A 23,555-nucleotide genomic window follows, 5' to 3' on the forward strand; every position below is an offset into this window, starting at 1 on the left:
CCTTAGTTTCCTTTACTCAAATTGGAACAAAGGATGAGAAATCCTGCTGGGCAGTGGCCCTCATCGCCTCCATCACTGTCTCACACCTGAGTGATGAGGGTTTAACCAGAGAAAGGAACTTCCTGGGAGACTGGGATTGGGGCCCAGTCCTGTGCAGTTTCAGAGCCTAGGATGCAAGCGAGGAGCCTAAGGACCAGTGGAATATCCAAACAGACTGCATCTCTGGCTGAGATCTGGTTTCAGGCAGAAAGATGAGAAAGCTGCACACAGCTCCTCAAATGAGGCTAGGGATGATCAGAGTGTCCAGGAGCAGGTTGGTTGCTCCTTTCTTGCTGATGTTTCTCAACAAAGAGTCAGCCATTGAAATTATTGAAACATACATATTTTTTTTTCAGGTGGATCAAATATTTAAATGTTTTTTTTAAGTGAACTATAAAAATACTGAAGAAACAAAGGGAGAAGTTTGTAAAATCTTAGAGTAGAGAAGTCCTTCTGAGTATGTCACCAAACCCAGAAACCATAAGAGAAAAAAACATTTATTTACATTAAAAATAAAAAGTCTATGTGGAGTAATATTCCATTGTATGTGTGTATTACTCAGCCATAAAAAGAAACAAAATTGAGCTATTTGTAATGAGGTGGATAGACCTAGAGTCTGTCATACAGAGTGAAGTAAGTCAGAAAGAGAAAAACAAATACCATATGCTAACACATATATACGGAATTTAAGAAAAAAAATGTCATGAAGAACCTAGGGGTAAGACAGGAATAAAGACACAGACCTACTAGAGAATGTACTTGAGGACACGGGGAGGGGGAAGGATAAGCTGTGACAAAGCGAGAGAGAGGCATGGACCTATATACACTACCAAATGTAAGGTAGATAGCTAGTGGGAAGCAGCCACATAGCACAGGGAGATCAGCTCGGTGCTTTGTGACCACCTGGAGGGGTGGGATAGGGAGGGTGGGAGGGAGGGAGACGCAAGAGGGAAAAGATATGGGAACATATGTATATGTATAACTGATTCACTCTGTTATGAAGCAGAAACTAACACACCATTGTAAAGCAATTATACTCCAATAAAGATGTAAAAAAAAAAAAAGTCTATGTGGAAAAACCCACGATCAAAACCAAAACACAAACATAAAACTGTAACTGGCTACAAACAATGTACTTGCAAGTCATTTCAAAATAAAGAGCTGATTTCCCTAATATATAAAGAGCTCTCATAAATCAATAAGAAAAAGACCAATGGCCCTGTAGAAAACTGGGCACAAGATACAAAAAGACCATCTACAGAAAAGGAACTACAAATAATGTCTCTCAAACCTGTGAAAAGTTGGTTATCCTCTCCTATTAAGATAAATGGAAATCAGAGACTTCCATGGTGGCACAGTGGTTAAGAATCCTCCTGACAATGCAGGGGACATGTATTCGAGCCCTGGTCCGGGAAGATCCTACATGCCTCAGAGCAACTAAGCCCATGCACCACAACTGCTGAGCCTGTGCTCTAAAGCCCACGAGCCACAGCTGCTGGGCCCACATGCCACAGCTGCTGAGGCCCACCTGCCTAGAGCCTGTGCTCCACAACAGGAGAGGCTACTGCAATGAGAAGCCTGCATGTGGCAACGAAGAGTAGCCCCCACTCGCCTCAACTAGAGAAAGCCCACGCACAGCAACGAAGACCCAACGCAGCCAAAAATAAATAAATAAATAAAAAATAATTAATTCATTTTAAAGAAGATAAATGGAAATCAAACTAAACTTGCATATTTTTTACTTATAGGTAAAGATTAAAAACTTTAATAATGGGCTTCCCTGGTGGCGCAGTGGTTGAGAGTCTGCCTGCCGATGCAGGGGACACGGGTTCGTGCCCTGATCCGGGAAGATCCCACATGCCGCGGAGCGGATAGGCCCGTGAGCCATGGCCGCTGGGACTGCGCGTCCGGAGCCTGTGCTCTGCAACGGGAAAGGGCACATCAGTGAGAAGCCCGCGTACCGCAAAAAAAAAAAGAAAAACAAACAAAACTTTAATAAAAAATTGCAATGGTCAAAGGATGGGGAAATAGACTGGTGCAAACTTCATGTAGGACAATATCTACAAAATTATTAATGTGTATTCCCTCCCCCCTTTTAAATTGAGGTGAAATTCACATAACATAAAATTAACCATTTTAAAGTGAACAATTCAGTTCATTCACTATGTTGTACAACCACCACCTCTGTCTAGTTCCAAAACATTCTTTTTTAAAAAAATTATTTATTTATTTATTTTTGGCTGAATTGGGTCTTTGTTGCTGCACGTGGGCTTTCTCTAGTTGAGGCGAGCAGGGGCTACTCTTCTTTTTCTATGGATTTACTTATTTTGGATATTTAATATGAATGGAAGCTTAGAATATGTGACCTTTTGTGTATGGCTTCTTTTTTTTAATATTTATTTATTTATTTGGCTGCACCAGGTCTTAGTTGCAGCATGTGAACTCTCAGTTGCAGCATCTGGGATCTAGTTCCCTGGCCAGGGATTGAACCTGGGCCCCCTGCATTTACAGCATGGAGTCTTAGCCACTGGACTACCAGGAGAGTCCTGCATATGGCTTCTTAATATAACGTTTTGGAGGTTCATCTACCTTGTAGCATGTATCAGCATTCCATTCCTTTTTATGGCTGAATAGTATTCCATTGTGCATATATGCTACAATTTGTTTATCCATTCATCCAGTTGATGGATATTTGGGTTGTTTCCATCTTTTTTTTTTTTTTTTTTTTTGCGGTTTGCGGGCCTCTCACTGTTGTGGCCTCTCCCGTTGCGGAGCACAGGCTCCAGATGCGCAGGCTCAGCAGCCATGGCTCACGGGCCCAGCCGCTCTGCAGCATGTGGGATCTTCCCGGACCGGGGCACGAACCCGTGTCCCCTGCATCGGCAGGCGGACTCTCAACCACTGCGCCACCAGGGAAGCCCCTGTTTCCATCTTTTGACTATTATGAATAGTGTTGCTATGAACAATGAATGCCTTTGACACAACAGTTCCATTACTAGGCTGATCCTACTAATATGCCCACACAAAAAATTATATGCCCACGCAAAAAATTGAAAACAATCTAAATGTTCATCATTGGGGGGCTAGCTACATAAAGTCTGCATATTTGCAGAGACTGCTCTGCAGCCCTCACAAGGAACAAGGCAGCTCTTCAAGGACTGATACAAAAAGATAGAGGTATCTTATGTGAAAACTTCAGGTGCAGTATACAGTGTAGAGTATGCTATCATTTGGGTAAAGAAAAGGAGGGGAAGAGGAAAGATTTAACATATATATCTATATAATTTTTATTTATCCATTTATTTAAAGTGAGATATAATTGGCATATAACATTGTATTAGTCCAAGGTGTACAACATGATTTGATATATGTATATATTGTGAAAGGATTACCACAATAAGTTTAGTTAATATCCATCACCACAGAGTTACAAGTTTTTTTCCTTGTGATAACTTTTAAGATCTATTCTCTTAGCAGCTTTCAAATATACAATGCAGTATTTTTTTTTTTTTTTTTTTTTTTTAGCTGCATTGGGTCTTTGTTGCTGCACGCGGGCTTTTCTCTGGTTGTGGCGAGCAGGGGCTACTCTTTGTTGCAGTGCGCAGGCTTCTCATCGCAGTGGCTTCTCTTGTGGAGCATGGGCTCAGTAGTTGTGGCTCGCGGGCTCTAGAGTGCAGGCTCAGTAGTTGTGGTGCACGGGCTTAGTTGCTCCGCAGCATGTGGGATCTCCCCGGACCAGGGCTCGAACCCATGTCCCCTGCATTGGCAGGTGGATTACTAACCACTGCGCCACCAGGGAAGCCCTACAATACAGTATTGTTAACTATAGTCATCGTGCTGTACAGTACATCTCCAGGACTTACGTATCTTATAACTGGAAGTTTGTACCTTTTGACCCCCTTCATTCATTTTGCCTCCACCTCCCACCACCTCCTGCCCCACCACCTCTGGCAACCACCAATCTATTCTCTGTATCTATGAGTTTGGGTTTTGTTTTTTGTTTCGTAGATTCCACGTATAAGAGAAATCAAGCAGTATTTTTCTTTCTCTGACTTATTTCACTTGGCATAATGCCCTCAAGGTCCATCCACATTGTTACAAATGGCCGAATTTCTTTTTTTATGGCTGAAAATATAAAATATATAGAATATATATAATAAATTAAACATGTATTCTATATAGTGTATAGAATATATAATAAATATATTCTATATATTGATTCTATATTTTATATATATATATATATATATATATACACACACACATATATAAACTTTCTTTACCCATTTATTCATTGATGGACACACAGGTTGTTTCCATGTCTTGGCTATTGTAAATAATGCTGCAGTAAACATGGTGGAGGCAGATATCTTTGAGGTAGTGATTTTGCTTTCTTCAGATAAATATCAAGAAGTGGAATTGCTGGATCATATAGTAGTTCTATTTTTAACTTTTTGAGGAACCTCCATACTGTTTTCCATAGTGGCTACACCAATTTACATCCCCGCAACAATACACAACAGTTCCCTTTTCTCCACATTCTTTTGCCAGCACATGTTATTTCTGGTCTTACATGTTTCTGTTTTTGTTTTTGTTTTTTTGCTTGAACTTGCACAGAATACCCCTGACATCTCTGGAAGGATCCACAAGAAACTAGTAATATTGGTTGTCTTCAGAGGGAGGAACTGTTTGAGCCATAGTGAAATGTATTAAATTTTTTGAATTAAATCTAAAATAAATCTTGTCAAGAACAGATATGGGACTCAACAAAAGCTATTTTCACGGTGCATGAAAAAAACGTAGCATAAAAATCTTTTTCCTTTTTCTAAGCTTGCTCCTTCCCCCGCCTCCATCCCTCACATGCTGACTGAGTTAGCTGAGGCAAGGTCTCCGGCCAGGAGGGGGCAGGCTTGGGATCCTTCGAGCAGTTGAGAGAAGGGTGTCAGGATAAGGGTATAACTGGAAAGTGAGGAGTTGCATGGCCTCCAGGGAGAACTCTACCCAGAAATGAAGACAGACCCACCCCAAGGAACCTCACCTACAACTTCAGGCACTGGAGACAGAAGAGCCTGGAGGCTTCTGGAGAGAAAAAAAGGTAAACAGAAGCCAATCCAAAGGCCTGGGAATGACAGGGGCACTGGATTTCAGCAGCAGCAACAGCCAAAAAACAATGAACAGAGCAGTCAGAAAGAATTCTGAGCCAAAATATCAATCAAAAGCAAAGGCAGGGCTTCCCTGGTTGGCGCAGTGGTTGAGAGTCTGCCTGCCGATGCAGGGGACAAGGGTTCGTGCCCTGGTCTGGGAAGATCCCACATGCCGAGGAGCAGCTAGGCCCGTGAGCCATGGCTGCTGAGCCTGCATGTCTGGAGCCTGTGCCCTGCAACAGGAGAGGCCACAACAGTGAGAGGCCCGCGTACCACAAAAAACAAAAAACAAAAAAAGGCAGAATACAAACCCTTTCAGAATTGCAAGGACCCAGAAAATTACCGGGACCCAGTCATCCTTTCTTGGAAAGTTGTTAGAGGATGTGCTTCAGCAAAATGACAGAGTAAACCAAGAGAGTCAGGCTTGGGATCCAGGCAAGAGCAGAGGCTCCCAGGGGCCTAGGGAGCCAGAGGAGCCTTGGTAGCACTGGAGGAACACTTAGGTCAGCTTGGAACAGGGAGGATGGGATTGCCATAGAGCTCCACATGGCTCTGAAAACTTAAAACAGTTAAGCTGGGCAACAGACCACCTGTGACACCTGGCTGCCAGGAGCTTCTCTGAATACACCTAGAGGACAAGATCTTCATCTACCCAGGGGAGTCCAAGATGGTGAGTTTGGGGAATAAACTGTGTTTGCATTGTTTCCTCTAGTTTTAGACTTTAACAGCTTCTGAGCCATTGGCTGGTGGGATGAGGAGGTTATCCCACTGATAGAATTGGGTTTGCCCCACTCTGGGTCCCTGGTCCATTTCTGTCCTGATGACAGGTTGTAGCTCAGGTGTCCTTTGGAAAGCTTTCTCTGACTTCTCCCCCTCCCCGTTGCCAGCTGGATCAAGCACCATCCACCAGGACTTCCACCATCACTGCAGGGGAGCTCATTTCCATTAGTACTGTACTCCTGTGCCTAGTGCTTGGGGCCTGACACACATGGTGGGGTCAGTAAATTAGCTCCCAGGCTACCCTGGAACTGAGTCATTTGAGGGAGGGGCTGTTGGGCACAGCTCCCTGCCCCAGGAACCTTCTTCCTTGGGTGGAGGGAACTCCCAATGGGGCAAGGCTGGCCTCCTGGAGGAAGTAAGGCCTAGTGAGCATATGCTGGGCTTGGGTGTGGAGGCGAAGGTAGGGACTCCTCCTGCAGCCCTCCCTGGGCCCTGGGCTGTGGGGCCTCAGGGGCTTTGAGTTGTCAAGCCTGCCTTCCTGGAGGAGGGAAGGGGAAGAGAAATACCCTCTGGGGGTTCTGAGTCAGCTGCACTGTCATAATGGAAACAGCACAGCCCTGGGTGTCAGGACACTTCCCCTCTGTGGGCCTCAAAGTCCCCCTCGTTATGAGATGGAAATAACAGCCCTGCATAGGGAGTTGGGCTTCAGTGACAGAGGGTGACAAAGCACTCTGTTAACATGCTGCTGACCCCGCTGACCCAGTGGTGGTAGGTAACCAGGAGTTAAGAGGCTGCAACATCTTGCCTCCAACCCAGATGAAAGTCTTTCACTTCCCTTAGGCGCAAGTCTGAACTCTGACCAGTTGGAGTCTTTGGGGGACCATGGATTCCTTTTGTCCATCAGTCACTTGCACTCTAGTGAGGCCCCTGCTGTCTGTCTAGAGAGGACATCTTGATTGGAGGGGCAGCTGTTTAGGAGACTGGCCTTGAGGGCGGGAGCTGCTTCTCAGGATAAGGAAGGCCAGGGTGACCACCAAGCCCCATCTGGGAGTGGAGGGTGCCAGGCCGAGTGGGTGAGGCATGGAGGTCTCCTGAGGGAACACTGTGCTCTGAGACTCTTACTCAATGTGTCAGTCTGACACCCCAAGGACATCTTGTTCCCATCTTGCCCTTGCGTAACGTCCGGGCCCAGCAAGAAGAGGCCTGAGGCTCTGTCATGGACACTGATCCAGCCCGGAGGCCCAGGTGTGCTCTCATCGACCCCTACAGCCTCCCTGGGTAGGGAGGAGGGACTTTTCCCTCTCAAAGACTCGTGCCCCTTACGTGTGGGTGAATGTCAGCCTGCTCAGGTTCCTGTGTGAGCCGGGCCAGCGTCTTCGTCTATCTAGGCCTCAGTGTTCTTGCCTGTAAAGTGGGGTTGATAACAGCGTTGGCTGATTAGGAGGCTTGAGGAGCCGGATGGCACCCAGGCCGCCCACAGACTCCGGGGCGGCGGGAGGTTGGGGTTTGGGGGCGTCACCGCCCAGCCGGCCCCGCCCCGCCCCGGCCCGCTTCCTCCTCCCGGGTCGGGCGGGCGGTGCCGTCGGCCCAGCCTTCTGCCCGGCGCCCCGCGGGCAGCCCCGGGCCGCTGCGCCATGTCCGCCAACTGGTTCCGGCGCCGCTTCCTGCCGGGGGGTCCGCTCCCCGCGCCGCGGCCGCCCCGGCCCCGCGCCAGCCCCGTGCCCTACCGGCGGCCCCGCTTCCTGCGCGGCTCAGGCTCCAGCCCCGGCACCGCCGACGCCTCGTGCCGCCCGGACGCCCGGCCAGTGCGCAGTCCGGTGCGGGGCCGCGCGCTGCCCTGGAACGCAGGCTACGCCGAGTGAGTGCCCGGCCCCGAGCGGCCCCCCTGCCCCCGACACTCCCCGCTCCCTGCGACTTTCAATCCTGAGGCCCCGACCCCCACCCTGTGATCCTGCCTGGGGTCCCGTGCTGACCGAGAAAACAGGCCAAGCTGAGTGAGGGATCCCGCCTCCCCAACCTTGTGGATATCTCCCTCTTGTCGGCACTTCCGCACTCTTGACAACCTCCCCTATTCCACCTCAGGTCGGGAAGGACCTGCCCCCCTGGGGCTTTCAAAAGAGGTAGGGATACTAGGTAGAATTCCAGCGTTCTGGGCTTTGGAGACCCCCCCTCCCCCCGCACACACATCTCACCCTGGGTTATGGCCTGTGCAGCATTGGACAGGGATTCTGGCTGAGGTGGGACAGGGGGTAGGCAAGGAAGCCCCACACCTCCGCAGGCAGACTTGCCCTTACCTCCCGGCCCAGGTCAGCAGGTAAGCTCCAGATGGGCTGGGCCCTGAGTTTTGCTTTAGCTGTGAGGTTACTGAACAGTTAGCAAATTTCCAGCATTTGTTTGTCCAGGTGTGTGTCAGGGACAGCATGGGGGCTGTTACTCGAGGGAGGGTTCCTCTCTGTGTTCCAAATCTGTTCTCTGTGCCCATGGGGGCATAGGTGTGTCCCTAAAGGGTCACTGATCACTTCCTGGCCTCAGGATCATCAATGCAGAGAAATCTGAATTCAATGAGGATCAGGCGGCCTGTGGGAAGCTGTGCATCCGGAGATTTGAGTTTGGGGTTGAAGAGGACCAGGAATGGCTGACCTTGTGCCCAGAGGAGGTGAGTGCAGCTGGGCCTGAGCCCCTTTTACAGGCTGGGGCCAAGACTGGGGCCAGGACTGTAGACTGAGGTTCTTGCCCTAGTGCCCTACATTCAGCCAGGGGACAACTGGGGAGGCCAGGCAGAGCCTGACGCCAAGCCCTTCCTGTGCAGTTCCTGACAGGTCATTACTGGGCACTGTTTGATGGTCACGGTGGTCCAGCTGCAGCTATCCTGGCTGCCAACACCCTGCACTCCTGCCTACGCCGGCAGCTGGAGGCCGTGGTAGAGGGCATGGTGGCCACTCAGCCCCCCATGCACCTCAGTGGCCACTGCATCCGCCCTAGTGACCCCCAGTTTGTGGAAGAAAAGGGCATTAGGACAGAAGACTTGGTGGTCGGGGCTCTGGAGAGTGCCTTCCAGGAGTGTGTGAGTGTGACCTTTGGCTGGGAAAGGAGGGCAGGTGTTACCCTCAGGGACCTGAGGGACTCTGGGTTGTGGGGTGTCCCTGCACATGATGGTGATCACCCTGGATCTTTGGATTGGGAGGACAAGATTGGGTTGGTTGGTTTGTTACTAAACAGTTATCATAACCCCACCCATTTATCCAGCGCCTACTATATGCTAGGTGCTTTTACCTGTATCATCTTGTTGCACACCCTGTTGGTCCTTGGTTTCCCTTCCTCACTGTTTTGAATAGGACTTCTCTACCTCCAAAGGGATATGTCTAGATCTCCTGACCACAGGGATCTTGGAGTCATAGCTAGACTTTGCGCTGGGACTGCCACTGCTTGCTAGTGGGGAAGTAAACTGTAGGGTGAGGGTTGGGGACAGTGGTATGCTGGCAGTACAAGCAGCAGCTAAAGTAGCCTTGGTTTGCTCCAGGATGAGGTGATTGGGCGAGAGCTGGAGGCCTCAGGCCAGGTGGGTGGCTGCACAGCCCTAGTGGCTGTGACCCTGCAAGGAAAGCTGTATGTGGCCAATGCTGGGGATAGCAGGTGAGTGAGCCCGGAGGGTGGGTAGGGTGGGGTGGGCAGACAGGCAGCAGAGGCAGTGGGGACAGTGAAAGGGGGAAGTCGAGACAGAATTGGGGAAGATTGGCTGAATTGTGTACTTAGCATGTGTACTTAGCATGTGTTGAGTGTGAGGGCGGACAGCAGATGCCAGGGAGGGCAGAGACCTCAGGGGCCAGGCCAGATGGCTGCGGCTTTACCCTGCAGGCCTTAGGCAGTCATGGGGGCCTTTGAGCAAGGGATTGTTATGGGCAGAACTGGCCCCTGGTGGTTGGAGAAGGGGCCAGCAGGAGGGAGGCTATGGGTAAGGATGGAGGCTGCCCCACAGACTTCTCTCTCCTCTAAAACCTCATCCAGGGCCATCTTGGTGCGGAGGGATGAGGTACGGCCCCTGAGCTCTGAGTTCACCCCGGAGACTGAGCGGCAGCGGATCCAGCAGCTGGTAGGTGCCCTTGGCAGAGGGAGGCTGTGCAGCCCCAACTCCTGGGCCACCAGAGGGAGCCTGATCTGAGCATGGCCTCCCTATTCCAGGCCTTTCTCTACCCTGAGCTTCTGGCTGGTGAGTTCACCAGACTGGAGTTCCCTCGGCGACTGAAGGGGGATGACTTGGGGCAGAAGGTTTTGTTCAGGGATCACCACATGAGCGGCTGGTGAGCGAGGTGGGGTTGGGGGACACAGTGGGGAGAGCCCTGGGGTCCAGGCTCAGATGTGTGGCCTGGGGCAGTCCCCTTCTACCTGGGCAGGGTGGGCCCTGTGTTGGGGGTGGTGAGGTGGTAAGTAGGGCCTGGGTTGATACTGGGTTTGCTCCTGGTAGGAGCTACAAGTGCGTGGAGCAGTCGGATCTCAAGTACCCACTGATTCATGGACAGGGTAAGCAGGTCAGTGAATGGCGCCTCCAAGAATCTCTCTTAAATTGCCCCCTGTAGAGGTGGGAGCTCCTTTGTCCCTTGTGGGGAGCTTTAGCTGGGGTCCTAGGTACTGCTCCAAGGTCAGAGGGTGTTTCTCCCTCAGCCCAGGCGCCCAGGGCCACAGTCCACCTCTTGGTGTGCTTTACTTGTACATTTGCTGGGGCTGTTTGCTGTCACCTCATACCTCCCTTGTCTCCAGGCTCGGTTACTGGGAACACTGGCTGTCTCCCGGGGCCTAGGAGACCATCAGCTCAAAGTCCTGGACACAAATATTCAGCTCAAGCCCTTCTTGCTCTCTGTCCCACAGGTGAGGGGGCAATAGCCTACATCAGCTTCTATCTGCCCAGAAAGGCAGACTACGCAAGGTTGGCTGGAGCTGGGAAGGGAGCCAGTGAGGAAACCTTAGGCTTAACTTGCAGGTGACTGTGCTGGATATGGACCAGCTGGAGCCGCAGGAAGAGGATGTAGTTGTCATGGCGACTGATGGGCTCTGGGATGTCCTGTCCAGTGAGCAGGTGGCACGGCTGGTGCGGAGCTTCCTCCCTGGCAACCGAGAGGACCCACACAGGTACTATAGCTGCTGGGGATCTGCCTGGGCCTGAGTTGGTGCCAGCAGAAACACCAAGAAGTCATGGCTGAGAAGACAACACTGCAGATGAGTCCGGCTAAGAACAGTTGGCCAGGACTAGAGCTATCTCAAGCTTCCTGGGGGTGACTGTGGGTCCCCAAAATCTCTGAGTCCAGACACCCATGGTCCAACCTGTGGCCTTCCCAGGCTTGTGGCTTGCTTGGCCCCACAGTTAGACTGCATTGCTTGGGTCCTCAGTGTTCAGCACTGTGCAAGTTCTCCCTGAGGGCTGGCCTTGCCTCTTTGCTCTGGCCCCGAAGTACATCTGCAGGATGGTCCCCACAGGTTCTCGGAGCTGGCCCAAATGCTGATACACAGCACACAGGGGAAGGACGACAGTCCCACACAGGAAGGGCAGGTGTCCTACGACGACGTCTCTGTGTTCGTGATTCCCTTGCACAACCAGGGCCAAGGGCGCAGTAGCCACTGAGGATTCAAACATCGCATCCCAGAACCACTTACGGGCCAGGTGCATTGTGAGCGTCCACCATGGTCAACAGCAGGTCTGCCTGCCCCACCCCCAGACCCAGCCCTGACCCCCCAACCCACTTCAAGGGAAGCATTTCTACGAGGCAGTCAGAACTGGAAGAACGCAGGGAGTCCAGCTCCCCAGGTCCCCCTTTGGCAGGCAGGGAAAGAGCGCTAATATCAATAATGTCTGGCAGAGTCACTTTACAACTTAGGAATCCATGTAAGCCTCCTCAGATAGGATCCTTAACAGCCCACTATATTATTCCCAGATGGGGACAGCTGGACTAAGGGCATTGGCCAAGGATGCCAGGAAGGGCAGACAGCCTGTGCTTGGATCCAGGTCTCTAATGCATGAATGTCAGATTGTCTACTCAAACAACCCCCCAAAGCCCATGCAGTGTCTTATGGGAAGCCTCGTATCTGCTAAACAGCCATCTTGAAGCAGCCCTTGGAGAGAGACCAGTTCAGGTCCTACCCTGCTCCCCTCTGTGCTGGAGGAGAGGCACAGGCCCAGGGGCTAAAGTTGGGGGAGAACTAAGGGCCAAGAAGGAGCCCCAGAGTTGGCTGAGTAGTGAATGCCCCGATTACTGCTGCTGCCTCTAGCCCAGTCTCCCGATTGCTCCTCTCTGGCTCCAGCCCTGCCCTAGGCTGATGCCTCAACAACACCGTTTTGTTGTTCCCCATCACCTTCCTATTAAATGTTTGTGTGCAGAAGAACCCTTGTGAATCGTGAATTGCTGTATAGCTTGACATTACAGTATACCTTTTGCTTTTTCTTGTTCCCTTCTAAAAAAATCACTCTTAGCCTTAGCTCCATCTTACAAGTTTGCCTATAGTCAGCATTGTGTTTTCTCTGTGGCGTCCCCAGTTCGCAGCTTGGGGTGAGCCCCAGTGAGAGAACTGCTGCCCAGGGAACAGAAAGGAGGTCTCCACCACCATCTGTGGGCTCTGGGCTTGAGGTATCGGAAGGGATGCCTTGTTTTTTTAAGGCAAATTATAGTGATTTTAGTATAAAGTTTATAGTAAATTTATAATAAAGCTAGATTTACCAACTGGAGACAGCAAGTCAGTTGGGGCTCCAGAGCTTGCTGTTTGATGAGTAGCTTAGTTCTTCATGTTCCTCACAAGACTGTTTTTATCATCCAGCACTTGCCAAGGCTCAAATGCTCAGTAAGTGTTTGTTGAATTATTTGTTGAATTTCATGACCTCAGCCTTTCCTAACTCTTCCCTGATCTACTCCTACTTTGGTCTACAATTGAGATTAATTCTTACCAGGCAACTCATAGCCCTAAACTGCAGCCAGAAAGGACAAGGGCCAGTAGGCCACAAAACTGATGGTTAAACTTGTTTATTTAACACAATGGGGAGACTTTCAGACCTCCTTTCCTGCCCATTAACTCATTTTAGACTCTACTTCCTGCATGTTCTCTAGGGAAGAGATAGGAAAAACTACGAAACTACTCATTTTTTACCTAGTCATATTCCATAGCCCAGCACTTCTGGGCCTACATCTGTCCGCAGCTGGTCCTGAGAAAATGTGGTTGGCCCCAGAAGCTCTGGGCAGCCTCTCCAGGACTCTAATTAGGCAGCTGGCAAGAACAAGAGTGTGCCCTACCAGCCTGCAGTTTTACTTCCTCTTTCCTCAGCAGTCCCCACCCCCACCACTCACCTTCCTTCCCCCCACACCCCAGCAAAGCGTAGGCAGTATCCTGAGCCTGCCAACCAATCACCCACATCAACTACTGAGCCTGCTTGCCCCAAGTCTGCTTTGCTTTCCTTCTGATCCGGCCCACTGCCTGGTCTTGCTCCTCACACCACCAGGCTGAAACCCAGGGAGTGGGCAACAGTGGGTCTCTCAACTGCGAACAAGCCAAACTGACAGGAGTGACCACTGCAGGGGCAGCCACTGACTTACGTGTTCATGTCTCTCAGCAGAGCCAAACGCTGCAGTAGCCCTCCCACCAGGCCGTGAGGGGGGGACTCTTCCTGCTTGGGCAGTCGTGTTGAGAGCCTATGCATGGCCTACCACTCACAAGCCGGGACGCTCCCTCTGCTGACCTCCAGAGTCCTTGGCCAACCTCTAATGACCATGCGCAAAGTGGCAGGCCAAAGGTGTTGCAGCTGAGGATGCTACTAGTGAGTTATCAACTCACCGGCCAGGCAATGGGTTTACAACCAAGTGGCCAGGCCTTCTGCCAGAACTGGTACAGGAGCCTCAAAGGCACCCCACTATCCTTGCCCCCCACAAACCAGGGCCTAGGAGGATGAACCTTATTCCAGCTAGAGGCTGCCAATCTGATCAAGGGTTGAGGTAACAGTGGGGGATGAAAGGCAGCCTGAGGTACATGCCAGATGCAGTCTTTGAGGATCTCAGGCCGGCCTTTTCCTGGTCACTCATTTCTGGCCCTATGGCTGCTTATTAGAACATGGAGTTGAGGAGACCCAGGCTGCTATGCATTGAGAGCTGGATCTAGGGGTTCCTCCCACCAGCCCACAGGCCTTAGTCACCAGAGGCAGTCCCAGGGAGCCCAACAACCCATCCACACAGCATTACAATGAGTCCCAGTGTGAGCTAGGAGGACTAACAGGAGACAACCCACCCCCTCCCTCCAACTCTAGGAACCAGGCAAACAATGCTATGAAAACTCAATGGAAGAGGCTGCAGCCATAAAATTCTGTTTAAGACAGATAACATGGAAAAAACGTTTATATGTTAAGTACAAAAAGGACATAAAATTGTATATACAGTAGAATAACAACTATGTAAACACACCAAAAATCTATGCACAGAAATGTCTAGAGAAACACTAAACACCAAAAGATTAGCAGTGGTAACATTTTGGTGGCAAACTGATTCTTTTTAAAAGTCCCAGATTTTTCTTAATAAGCATTAATTATGATTGCAACGGTTTTCTTAAAAAAAAAAAAAAATACCCCACTGGCTGGTGGTTGAGCAGTGCAATGTCACTGTCACATATAAATCAGAGGCTTTGGCCCTGACTCTTGAGAGCGTGGTGCGCCCCCCACCCCCAGGAGAGCTTAAGCACCTCTGGCTCCTACTGAGGGTGTCCTGGCAGCCCTGGTGCTCCTCAGCCTCTCTGACCCACAGACTCTTTTCTCCCTTAATTCTGCCTTTTCCCACTACCACATCATCTTCGGTCACTTCCAGCTGCATCCTTCCCTCTCCTTCCCAACTCAGGAGCCAGCTCTGCAGCCACAGGTCCCCATAAATAGAAGCAGTGCAGTGCAGTGCATATTTTCAAAGGACATGGTGCCTCAGCTTTGGACACACAGGAACTCAATACAAATCATTTTCCTGCTGATAGACAAGTCATGGTGGCTGCTCTGGGTACAGATATGTTAATTATGCAGGCTTTCTTATTAACCTGTAGTTCCAAGTACTTTCTCTGAACAGTTATTCCTACCATGAATTTTCTATCCTGGAAAGCCAGGGGTGGGCAGTAACAGCTCAGATCACTTGGTTTCTAAAAGTCCCTCCACGCTGAGAATGCAGAGCTATACGGTGTGTGGCACCTCAGAAGCTGCAGATTCCAGCCTATGTCTGGGAAAGACGTAGGCCCCTTGCTTTTAAGGTTACGGAACAAGCCAAAAAGTAACTGCTAAAAAAGCAAAACAAAACAGTAATTGCTAGCAATTCACAGCCTATTCCTGCTGCTGAACAGAGGCAGTAATGGCTTGCTTTCCCCACTAGCAGCTAGGTACTCTTGGGCAAGTCAAACATAACCTTGTTGAGCCTGTTTCTGGATCTGCAGGGAATGTGTTACTTGCTTAGATGTTTGGGAACTTAGTGAAATAATATGCCACTTGTCCTGCTCTAAGAAGGCCATGCAGGGGAAAAGGCAATGAGCTACGTGCAGCTCACCTCAACCCCGATCAGGAATCCTCCCTCTCCCAGGAGAAGGCAAGGAAAAGAAGTTAAGAAAGCAGACATACCAGGTAAACAGGAATGACCTATAATTGGCAAAGAAGCCTCAGACAAGCTGAAAATGCTCTGGTTCCAGCATCCTGTCCCCAAATGCTGGGAGCCAGACACAAAAGGCATGCAAAAGTGACTGTCACACACATACAGGCGCAGACAGAGCATCACTGGGCAAAAAGGGGGCTAATACTGCAGAGAAGGCCCCAAAGTGCGGCTTGAGGAACACAAGGGAGTCATTCCAAGACCCTCATTTAGCTGCCATGGGGACAGCAAACACTCAAAAGCTTTGCTTTTGTTCAGTCTCCCAAAGGGAAAAAGGTAATAGGGAAGACTAACACTTGTGACAAACACTATTAGCAAGAATGCAGTCTTTCTCCTGGGGCAGAGGACTCTATCTCCTTCAGATACTTTTTAAATATGTGTGTGTATACACACACACACACACACACACACACACATGCATACATACATATATGTATATATGTATGCATACACATGATATATTTAAATGAAGGTGTACACACATTGTGCTAAAATACAAACAACAGAAATTCCAAGTCATATATAAAAAGGCTGAATATAACATATAACATATAACACAAGCCTAGAGCCAGCTCCTGGTTGGGAGCTGGGGAAGGGGTGGTATCATCTGGAGACTATGTACACAACTTGCAGTGGGCAGGGAAGGCATCAGTGTAAACAACTCAGACTCACTCCACAATACTGGCCCACAGAAAAGCGTGATGTATCTCATGTACAAAAATAGACGCCCACCTTGCTTCTGTATACAACCAAACTTGGCAGGCACCCAGAAGGACTGTGTGTTAGTTTTGATGACAGGGCACCACACCAAGCTGCTGCTAAACCTCCCAGCCCTAGGAACTCATCTGCTACCCCTCCTCCCTCACCCAGAGCCTGAGGCACACCCAGATCATCCACCCTCACATGACTAATTTGCAAGGCTTCCTGGCAAGCAAGGTCCTTCTGTATCTGTCCCTTTCTGACCCTAAGATATATGGAGACTTATTTCTGTAAATATTTGGCACCTAAGTAACATGATGGTTGTGGATAATGCCACAATGACACAGGGAGAACCAGTAACAAGACATGCAGGGTGAGGGCAAGGGGCACTGAGCTGCCCCAGCATCTCAAAACCAGAACTGTGGCTTCCCACGCATTTATGGGGGTGGGCAAAGGGATGTGCAGAATTAACAACTTCACCGACTCCTCAGCAGCAAATACATTCAAAACTGAAGGTGTCTTGAGGGCCCCACTATACCCTAGTCACGAGTCTGGTCACTCCTCTGGAGGAGCTCGGTGCAGTGACAGCTGGAAAATCTGAGTCCTGATTGAATCTGCCGCACCAAGAGTCCTTTAGAAGAAGCTTGACAAAGTAATTTTTTTCTTTTGAGCAAATGTACAGCACATCCTTGGGAAGGCCATGTGGAAGGATGCTCTCAAGCCCAGTCAAATGATCCAATCTCACTATTATCTTAGTTCCCTCTGAGTTTTTTCCTACTGGCCACCCTCGCTGTACAGAAAACAGCCAAGCACTATGCAGGTCAGTCATCAATGGTGGGCAACCAGAAGGCCTGGATGGAAGGAGAACATAAGTCAACTTTAAAAAGCCAAGCCCCTCTCATTTCTGAGGGTTTTTCTTACCCCTCCCCAACCATCAAGGCACCCAACCCCAAAGTTAGAGGAGTTATGGCTGGTGGCCTTCCCTCCTGACCAGTTGACTCTGGCAATCTGTGGACAAACACTCTCCCATCTATGTGAAAGTAAACATTGTCTAACTTCCACCATAGTGGTCCAGTGGTAAAGAAAAGAAGAAGTGCTGTCTGGGGAGGTGGGTGTTTGGCCTCACAGCTAATCTACCAGGTGACCTCAGACAGACCCTCTCATTCATGAGCTGTAAAAAATGTGAGGGACTGGACTGGATGGTTTTGCTGCATTTTTTTCTGACACTGTTTTCTTTGTTTAAAAAACAAAAAAAAAAGAAATGGAGCAATGTGTTCTGGGTAGGCTAGTAATGAAATGCCTCATACCCAAATACCCAGGTAGGTTTAGGAGATGCTAAGAGGAAACTGGAGGCTGAGACTCACTGATGTTTTGTTCTGCTAGTGTTGTCTAGGAAGAGACAGGGGCCTGGAGAAAACTCTAACTGGTGAGTTGTGATCAACTGTAAGAATTTCTGATGAACTCAGCATAACCTGAGAAGAATGGAAAACTGAAAGGGTACAGCCACAAAAGGCTGGTTCAAAGTATTTTAAGAAGCCAAAAAGCTGTGAGGCATAGCCCCAGGTAGTTTGGGCATAAAACCAGGAGCCAGAGCAAAAAAACTGGCCTAAGATCTCCTGGGAGCTCGCGATCCCAGGTCATGGAAAGAAGAGCAAAAGTGAAAGACCAGCGCAACCAAAGATCAGATAATAGAGGTGAAATAGGGAAGCCACCAGCTGAGAAACATGAACTTGGGTGCTTGTAATTGTACCTATTTAGAACACAGCTCACTGTGCTCATTGAAGGACCCACCACCCCAACTGGAAAGGGCCCCTAGATGAAGGACATCTCCCGTTGTTCACATACCATGTTGGAACAAGCACTGGCAAAGGTCATGAACTTGGGGTTGAACTGCAAACAGGTAATGGGGCCTGTGTGTTTACCATCCAACACAGCTACTTTTATACCACTCTCTCCATTCCAGACATGGATCTTGCCATCCTCTGAACCTGAAGAGAATGATCAAGGAATATAACAGCTCAAGGCACAATACAAAGACAAGTGGCAAACAGACATGGATTGACATCTGGAGAGAGGCCAAGCTTCAGGACCCAGCCACCAGCAGAAATGGAGAGGGAGTAATGGCAGTGAAGAAAAGACACTTTGGGAACTGATCTAGACCCTAGTTATTTGTTCCTAGGCAAGTCACTTCCCCTCTAACTTCAGTTTTCTCATTTAAAAAGGGGGCTGAATACGACCACCCTACGAACATCTACACTAAGGTGACTGAATGAAGGGTTACATCAGTGCTTGTAGAGTTTAACTCTATGATGGTCCAGGGAAGACCAACATTAACGCCCGTTCCCAGAAAAGAAAGCAAAGTCAGGACAGTTTAAAGACACTATACCTTTGACATAACGTGCTACACAGAAATATGAGAAACTCTATCTCAAAAGGATAATAAATAATATCTTAAATTAGTTAAAACTAACAGAAATAACATAATGCACAGTACCAGATAAGTAACACCCAAGGGGCGGGGGGATAAAGGAAGCTTACCAATCATAATAAACTGCGAGTCTGGAGTAAACGAGGCCTCCAGTGTGACGGCTTTGCTGTTGGCATAACCCTAAAACAAGCAGAACAATTCTCATTACAGTGCCATTAACAAAAAGTAATGGCCTACAAACACTGACCCCAGCACATACATCTTCTTCTTTTTTTTTTTGATGAAAAAAATTTTTTACAGTAAAATATAGATAACAATTTACTATTTTAAGTATTTTTAAGTGTACAGTTCAGTGGCACTAAGTATACTTAAAATGCTATGCAACCATTACCATCTTCTGCCTCCAAAACCTCTTCATCATTCTGAACAGAAACTTCATAATCTTTAATAGTAACTCCCCATTTCCCTCTTCCCCTGCTCCCTGGCAATCTCTGTTCTACTATTTATCTCTATTCTAGGAAACTAATATAAAAGTGGAATCGTCCAACAGTTGTCCTTTTGTGTCTGGCTTATTTCACTTAGCATAATGTTTTCAAGGTTCATCCATGTTGTAGTACATACATCACCTTCCTTTCTGTGAAACCCTTTCTTCCTCATGCACAGTGCTATGAAGGTTTCAAATTTGGCTACCACCCTTTACAATTCACCCCCTTATCCCCAACTCCATATTCAAGGGGGTAAGAAAATGTTTATGGTCAGAAGTTTATTATATTATCTAAACACCAAACTTGAGTCACTGGGTGAGAAGTGAATGTCTCAGAATCCAAAAGAAATAATGCCACGTGCAGGAAGAAAATGCAAGTCCATGCCTCGATGAGTGAGCCAAGGACAACTGCCGGTCTCCACTAACTAGCTAACACAATTCTCAGAAGGGATGAGCATGGAAAAAAGGTAGAGTATGGGGAAAAAAACATGGTTAAAAGTTGTCAGCTCACCCCAAACGTATGCATCACCACTCCCTTGAATGCATCGATCAGACGGATGAAGCTGCCATTGGTGGAGATGAGGATGAGTTTGCCATCATTGCTGAACTTAAGCCCTGTCCACTCACAAGTCCGATCATACTGCATCTTAAATGTCGCAAATGGCCCCTGCAAAAGACAGACAGCAGCCCTAGGCCCAAGGCACATCAATAATTCCTTCTGCCAGAGCCAAATCTCTATCCCTTTAGATTCCTTTTTGACTAGGGAAAGCAGAAGATGAAGTACTGCTCTGACACTTTCTAATATCTACCACATACCTCCTCTACTGTAGAAAAAGGCTCTTAAATGTCCATCTCACCCTTCAAAACTTCCATAATATCAAGACGGTTCAAAGATTCAAAGATTTACCTTATCAAAAGAGCGAAGATCATAAAGTTTGACCATTTCAGAATTGACACCTGCAGCAAAAATTAATCCTTCTGGATCAAAAGAACAAACTGGCTTGCCCTGTAAATGCATGAGACCCTGAGAAAAAAGAAATTTTAAAAAAGTTAATGAACCCAGGATCCTACCAAAAGCAAACACAAAACTAACTAAAATGAAGTTAAAAAAAAAACCTGGTCTCCATGCAATTGATTTCAGATCAACCCTAACTGTATAATTTTATAGACACTGAATTCAAATAAAAACAAATCCTTGGAGTCTAAAATATATAGCTCAAAGGCTCCAGGAAAACTGCTTTTAAAGCACTAAGCCACAGATCATAATAAGTATGCACCGGATTAAGGTATTAGCTTAATTACCAGCTACCTACCAGTAAAAGATCTTCTCCAAAATTTAAAGACTCTGGGATCCCAGGAAAGAATCACTGCTTTCCCCTTTCCTTGAGAGGGAGAGTTGAAAACGCTTAAAGTGTAACTGTGAGGCAACATTACCTGGCAGTTAGGAGACCGGAGATCCCAGAGCCGAATGGTCTTATCAAGAGACCCAGAAATGAAAGTGTCATCCACAGGTGACATGGACAAGGCCACCACCCTGCAATGCATCAAGATAAATAGTAGTTGAAGCGAAATATTAACAAGAATTGGATATGAACTCTAAACCACTTTACCTACCTATACATATGTGTTCTCCTAAAAACTCCATTTTAAGAAACACATACACAAGCAATCCGGAACAATCAAAGGCAATTAGTATAAAAAAGCAACTTAAAGCTACAGCATAAAAACATATGATTCCAATGCAAATCAAATCATAATGAAATACCACTTCATACCCACTAGCAAAGCTATAATCAAAAAGAGAGATAACAACTGTTGGTGAGGATGTGGAGAAACTGGAACCCTCATACACTGCCGGTAGGAATGTAAAATGGTACAGTTGCTTTGAATAAGTTTTATACTTCCTCAAAAAGTTAGAGTTACTATATGATCCAAACATTCCACTCTTAGGTATATACCCAAGAAAAATGAAAACATATGTCCAAAAAATCCCCCGTACATGTATGTTCACAACAGCATTATTCATAATTACTAAAAAGTGGAAACAACCCAAATGTCCATCACCTAATGAATGGATAAAGAAAACGTGTTATTGTCATACAAGAATATTATTTGGCAATAAAAAAAAATGAAGTACTGGGGCTTCCCTGGTGGCGCAGTGGTTAAGAATCCGCCTGCCAATGCAGGGGACACAGGTTCGAGCCCTGGTCTGGGGAGATCCCACATGCTGCAGAGCAACTAAGCCCGTGCGCCACAACTACTGAGCCTGCGCTCTAGAGCCCGTGAGCGACAACTACTGAGCCTGCGAGCCACAACTAGTGAGCCCGCGAACCTAGAGCCCGTGCTCCGCAACGAGAAGCCACCGCAATGTGAAACCTGCGCACCACAACGAAGAGTAGTCCCCACTCACCGCTACTAAAGCCCGCGCGCAACAATGAAGACCCAACGCAGCCAAAAATAAATAAATAAAAAAGAAATGAAGTACTGATTCATATTACAACATGTATGAAGTGAAAGAAGTCAGACACAAAAGGCCACATATGATCTGGTTCCATTTATACAAAATATCCAGAATAGGCAAAGTTATAGAGACAGAAAGTAGATTAGTGGTTGCCAGGGGCTGGGAAGAGGGGAAATGGGAAGTGTTAATGGGTACAGGGTTTCTATTTGGGGTGATGAATATGTTCTGGAATTAGATAGTGGTGATGGTTGCCCAACTCTGTGAATATACTAAAAACCACTGAATTGTACACTTTAAAAGGATGAATTTATGGTACTGAACTATATCTCAATTTAAAAAAAAAAGCATGATTCCTTAACTAGAGGTTTGTGGACTATACTGTTGTTCTCAAACCTGAGTGGCACCAGCATCACCTGGAGGGTGGGTTAAAACAGACTGCTGGGATCCACTGCCAGAATTTCTAATCCAGTAGGTCTGGGGTGAGGTCTGAGAATCTGTGTTTCTAACAAGCTCCTCAGTGATGGTGAGACTGGTGGTTTGGGCCCCACACTTACAGAGCCACAGCCCTATGCTAATAGCCTATGCTATATTTCTGATATGGGTCCCCTCTTATGGTTACACCAGTCACTCACTGAAAAACACTTCTTCCAAGGCCTCATCCTGAGCTCTCTTGTCCCCTCTGCTCATGTTCTTGCTCTGCCACGCTCTGCGTTGAGGACACCCATCATCTCCCCGGCATTTGGGCCCAGCCCGTGGAGAAGGATGGCATGTGGCTCCACTTTACTTGCCTCTTGGAGCATGCCACGGCCCTAACCAGAGGGATCCTTGAGGTCCGTGGGCTATGACCTGTACAGTGCCTATGAGTCTGTAGTACCATCTACAGAGGAAGCCCTTGTGAAAATGGACACTCAGATGGCTCTTCCTTCTGGGTGTTATGGAAGAGTAGTTCCACATTCTGCCTTGGCTAAAAAACGCTTCACAGACAAAGGAGCTGGTGTCACAGGTGAAGATTACAGAGGAAATATTGGTGCTATACTGTCTCATTTTGACAAAAAAAAAATTGGAGTAAAAAAAGTGGATCAAATTGCACAGCTCATTTGTGAATGGGTTTTTTAATGTAGAAATAGAAGAAGTTCAAATTTTGGATGACTCTGAAAGGGGTTCAGGAAGTTCTGGTTCCACTAGAAAGAATTAAAATGTATGCCATGAGTAAAAAATGGAAAAATGTGCTTTTTCTTAAAGTTTTTGACCAAAAAAAAAAAAATTCTTCCAATATAACTAAATTAACATTTGCACTAGATCATCAACTTAAAAATTTAAAAGATACTATAAGCCAAAATTTCCTGGGAATGCTGAGGTGGTAATAAAACGGAGTGAGCAGAATGCATATGAACATGTAATTTTACATCACAGTATTCAGGTCAAAAGTTCAGAGGAAGTCTATCTTGGCACAAGGCTCTACGATGAGAGGTAGAGGGAATACAAGGAGGAACAAGACTTCAACTCTAAGGAAGCTTAACTGTCTAGTCCAGACAACGTCCAAGAGAGGGTCAGAGAAGGCTTTCAGGAAGAAGCAGCACCTGTGGTGAACAGGGTTTCAATGGGAGTGGCCTTTCTGGAAGTTGCCAGATAGGAAGGCATGAGGCAGTTCAGGAACCAGCCCAGAGTTCACTTCAACTGGAATGGTAGGAGATAACACTGGGAAAATGGGTCAGGCAGAGGGAAAAGAATCTGACTCCAAGGTTTCTTGAGGGAGGCTGTGGTCAGAGCTGTAAAAACAGGGTGCAGAAGCAGGATGTTGAGGGACGGGGAGATTAGGAGTTGACAATAATTTACCTGAGCTAGGACAGAAGCAAAGGAGTATGGAGCACAATGACACATGAGGTTAAACCTAAGTAGAATCAACGGGATTTAACAACTCACCGGATGTGAAGGCAGGGAA

The 23,555-nt window shown here is 47.7% G+C and overlaps 2 protein-coding genes and 1 pseudogene across 6 annotated transcripts in view; 2 read left to right on the top strand and 1 right to left on the bottom strand.

The window, feature by feature from the left end:
• Window positions 1–1,766: 1,766 nt before the first annotated feature.
• The window catches only part of WDR82 (WD repeat domain 82), a 32,306-nt gene continuing 10,517 nt past the window's right edge, over window positions 1,767–23,555 (bottom strand). Inside the window, exons 4-9 of one of the 2 annotated variants that reach the window (XM_067754660.1) lie at window positions 20,587–20,686; window positions 20,060–20,176; window positions 19,664–19,819; window positions 18,779–18,848; window positions 18,086–18,228; window positions 14,233–17,091 (exon numbers count right to left, since the gene is read on the bottom strand). In XM_067754660.1, the coding sequence (XP_067610761.1) occupies window positions 17,062–17,091; window positions 18,086–18,228; window positions 18,779–18,848; window positions 19,664–19,819; window positions 20,060–20,176; window positions 20,587–20,686 (616 nt within the window). In that variant the 3' untranslated portion in view covers window positions 14,233–17,061. Of the gene's footprint in view, window positions 1,961–14,232; window positions 17,092–18,085; window positions 18,229–18,778; window positions 18,849–19,663; window positions 19,820–20,059; window positions 20,177–20,586; window positions 20,687–23,555 lie in introns of those variants that run through there. The other variant, XM_067754659.1, reaches the window with a different exon arrangement.
• Window positions 7,475–12,275, top strand: PPM1M (protein phosphatase, Mg2+/Mn2+ dependent 1M). Of its 4 annotated transcripts, none has more exons than XM_067754656.1 (10): window positions 7,475–7,761; window positions 8,436–8,559; window positions 8,713–8,967; window positions 9,424–9,536; window positions 9,909–9,993; window positions 10,083–10,201; window positions 10,366–10,429; window positions 10,659–10,766; window positions 10,879–11,027; window positions 11,828–12,275. In XM_067754656.1, the coding sequence occupies exons 1-10, from the start codon at window positions 7,538–7,540 to the stop codon at window positions 11,844–11,846; spliced, it is 1,260 nt and encodes a 419-aa protein (XP_067610757.1). In that variant the 5' UTR covers window positions 7,475–7,537; the 3' UTR covers window positions 11,847–12,275. The 4 variants fall into 4 exon arrangements, with proteins under 4 accessions (XP_067610757.1, XP_067610756.1, XP_067610759.1 ...); XM_067754654.1 differs by having other exon boundaries at window positions 7,480–7,761; window positions 11,373–12,275; XM_067754655.1 differs by lacking the exon at window positions 10,659–10,766 and having other exon boundaries at window positions 11,373–12,275.
• Window positions 21,521–22,808, top strand: LOC137232512 (deoxyuridine 5'-triphosphate nucleotidohydrolase, mitochondrial-like; annotated as a pseudogene).

This window comes from Pseudorca crassidens, chromosome 10 (genome assembly GCF_039906515.1).
Source record: "Pseudorca crassidens isolate mPseCra1 chromosome 10, mPseCra1.hap1, whole genome shotgun sequence".
Taxonomy (NCBI): domain Eukaryota; kingdom Metazoa; phylum Chordata; class Mammalia; order Artiodactyla; family Delphinidae; genus Pseudorca; species Pseudorca crassidens.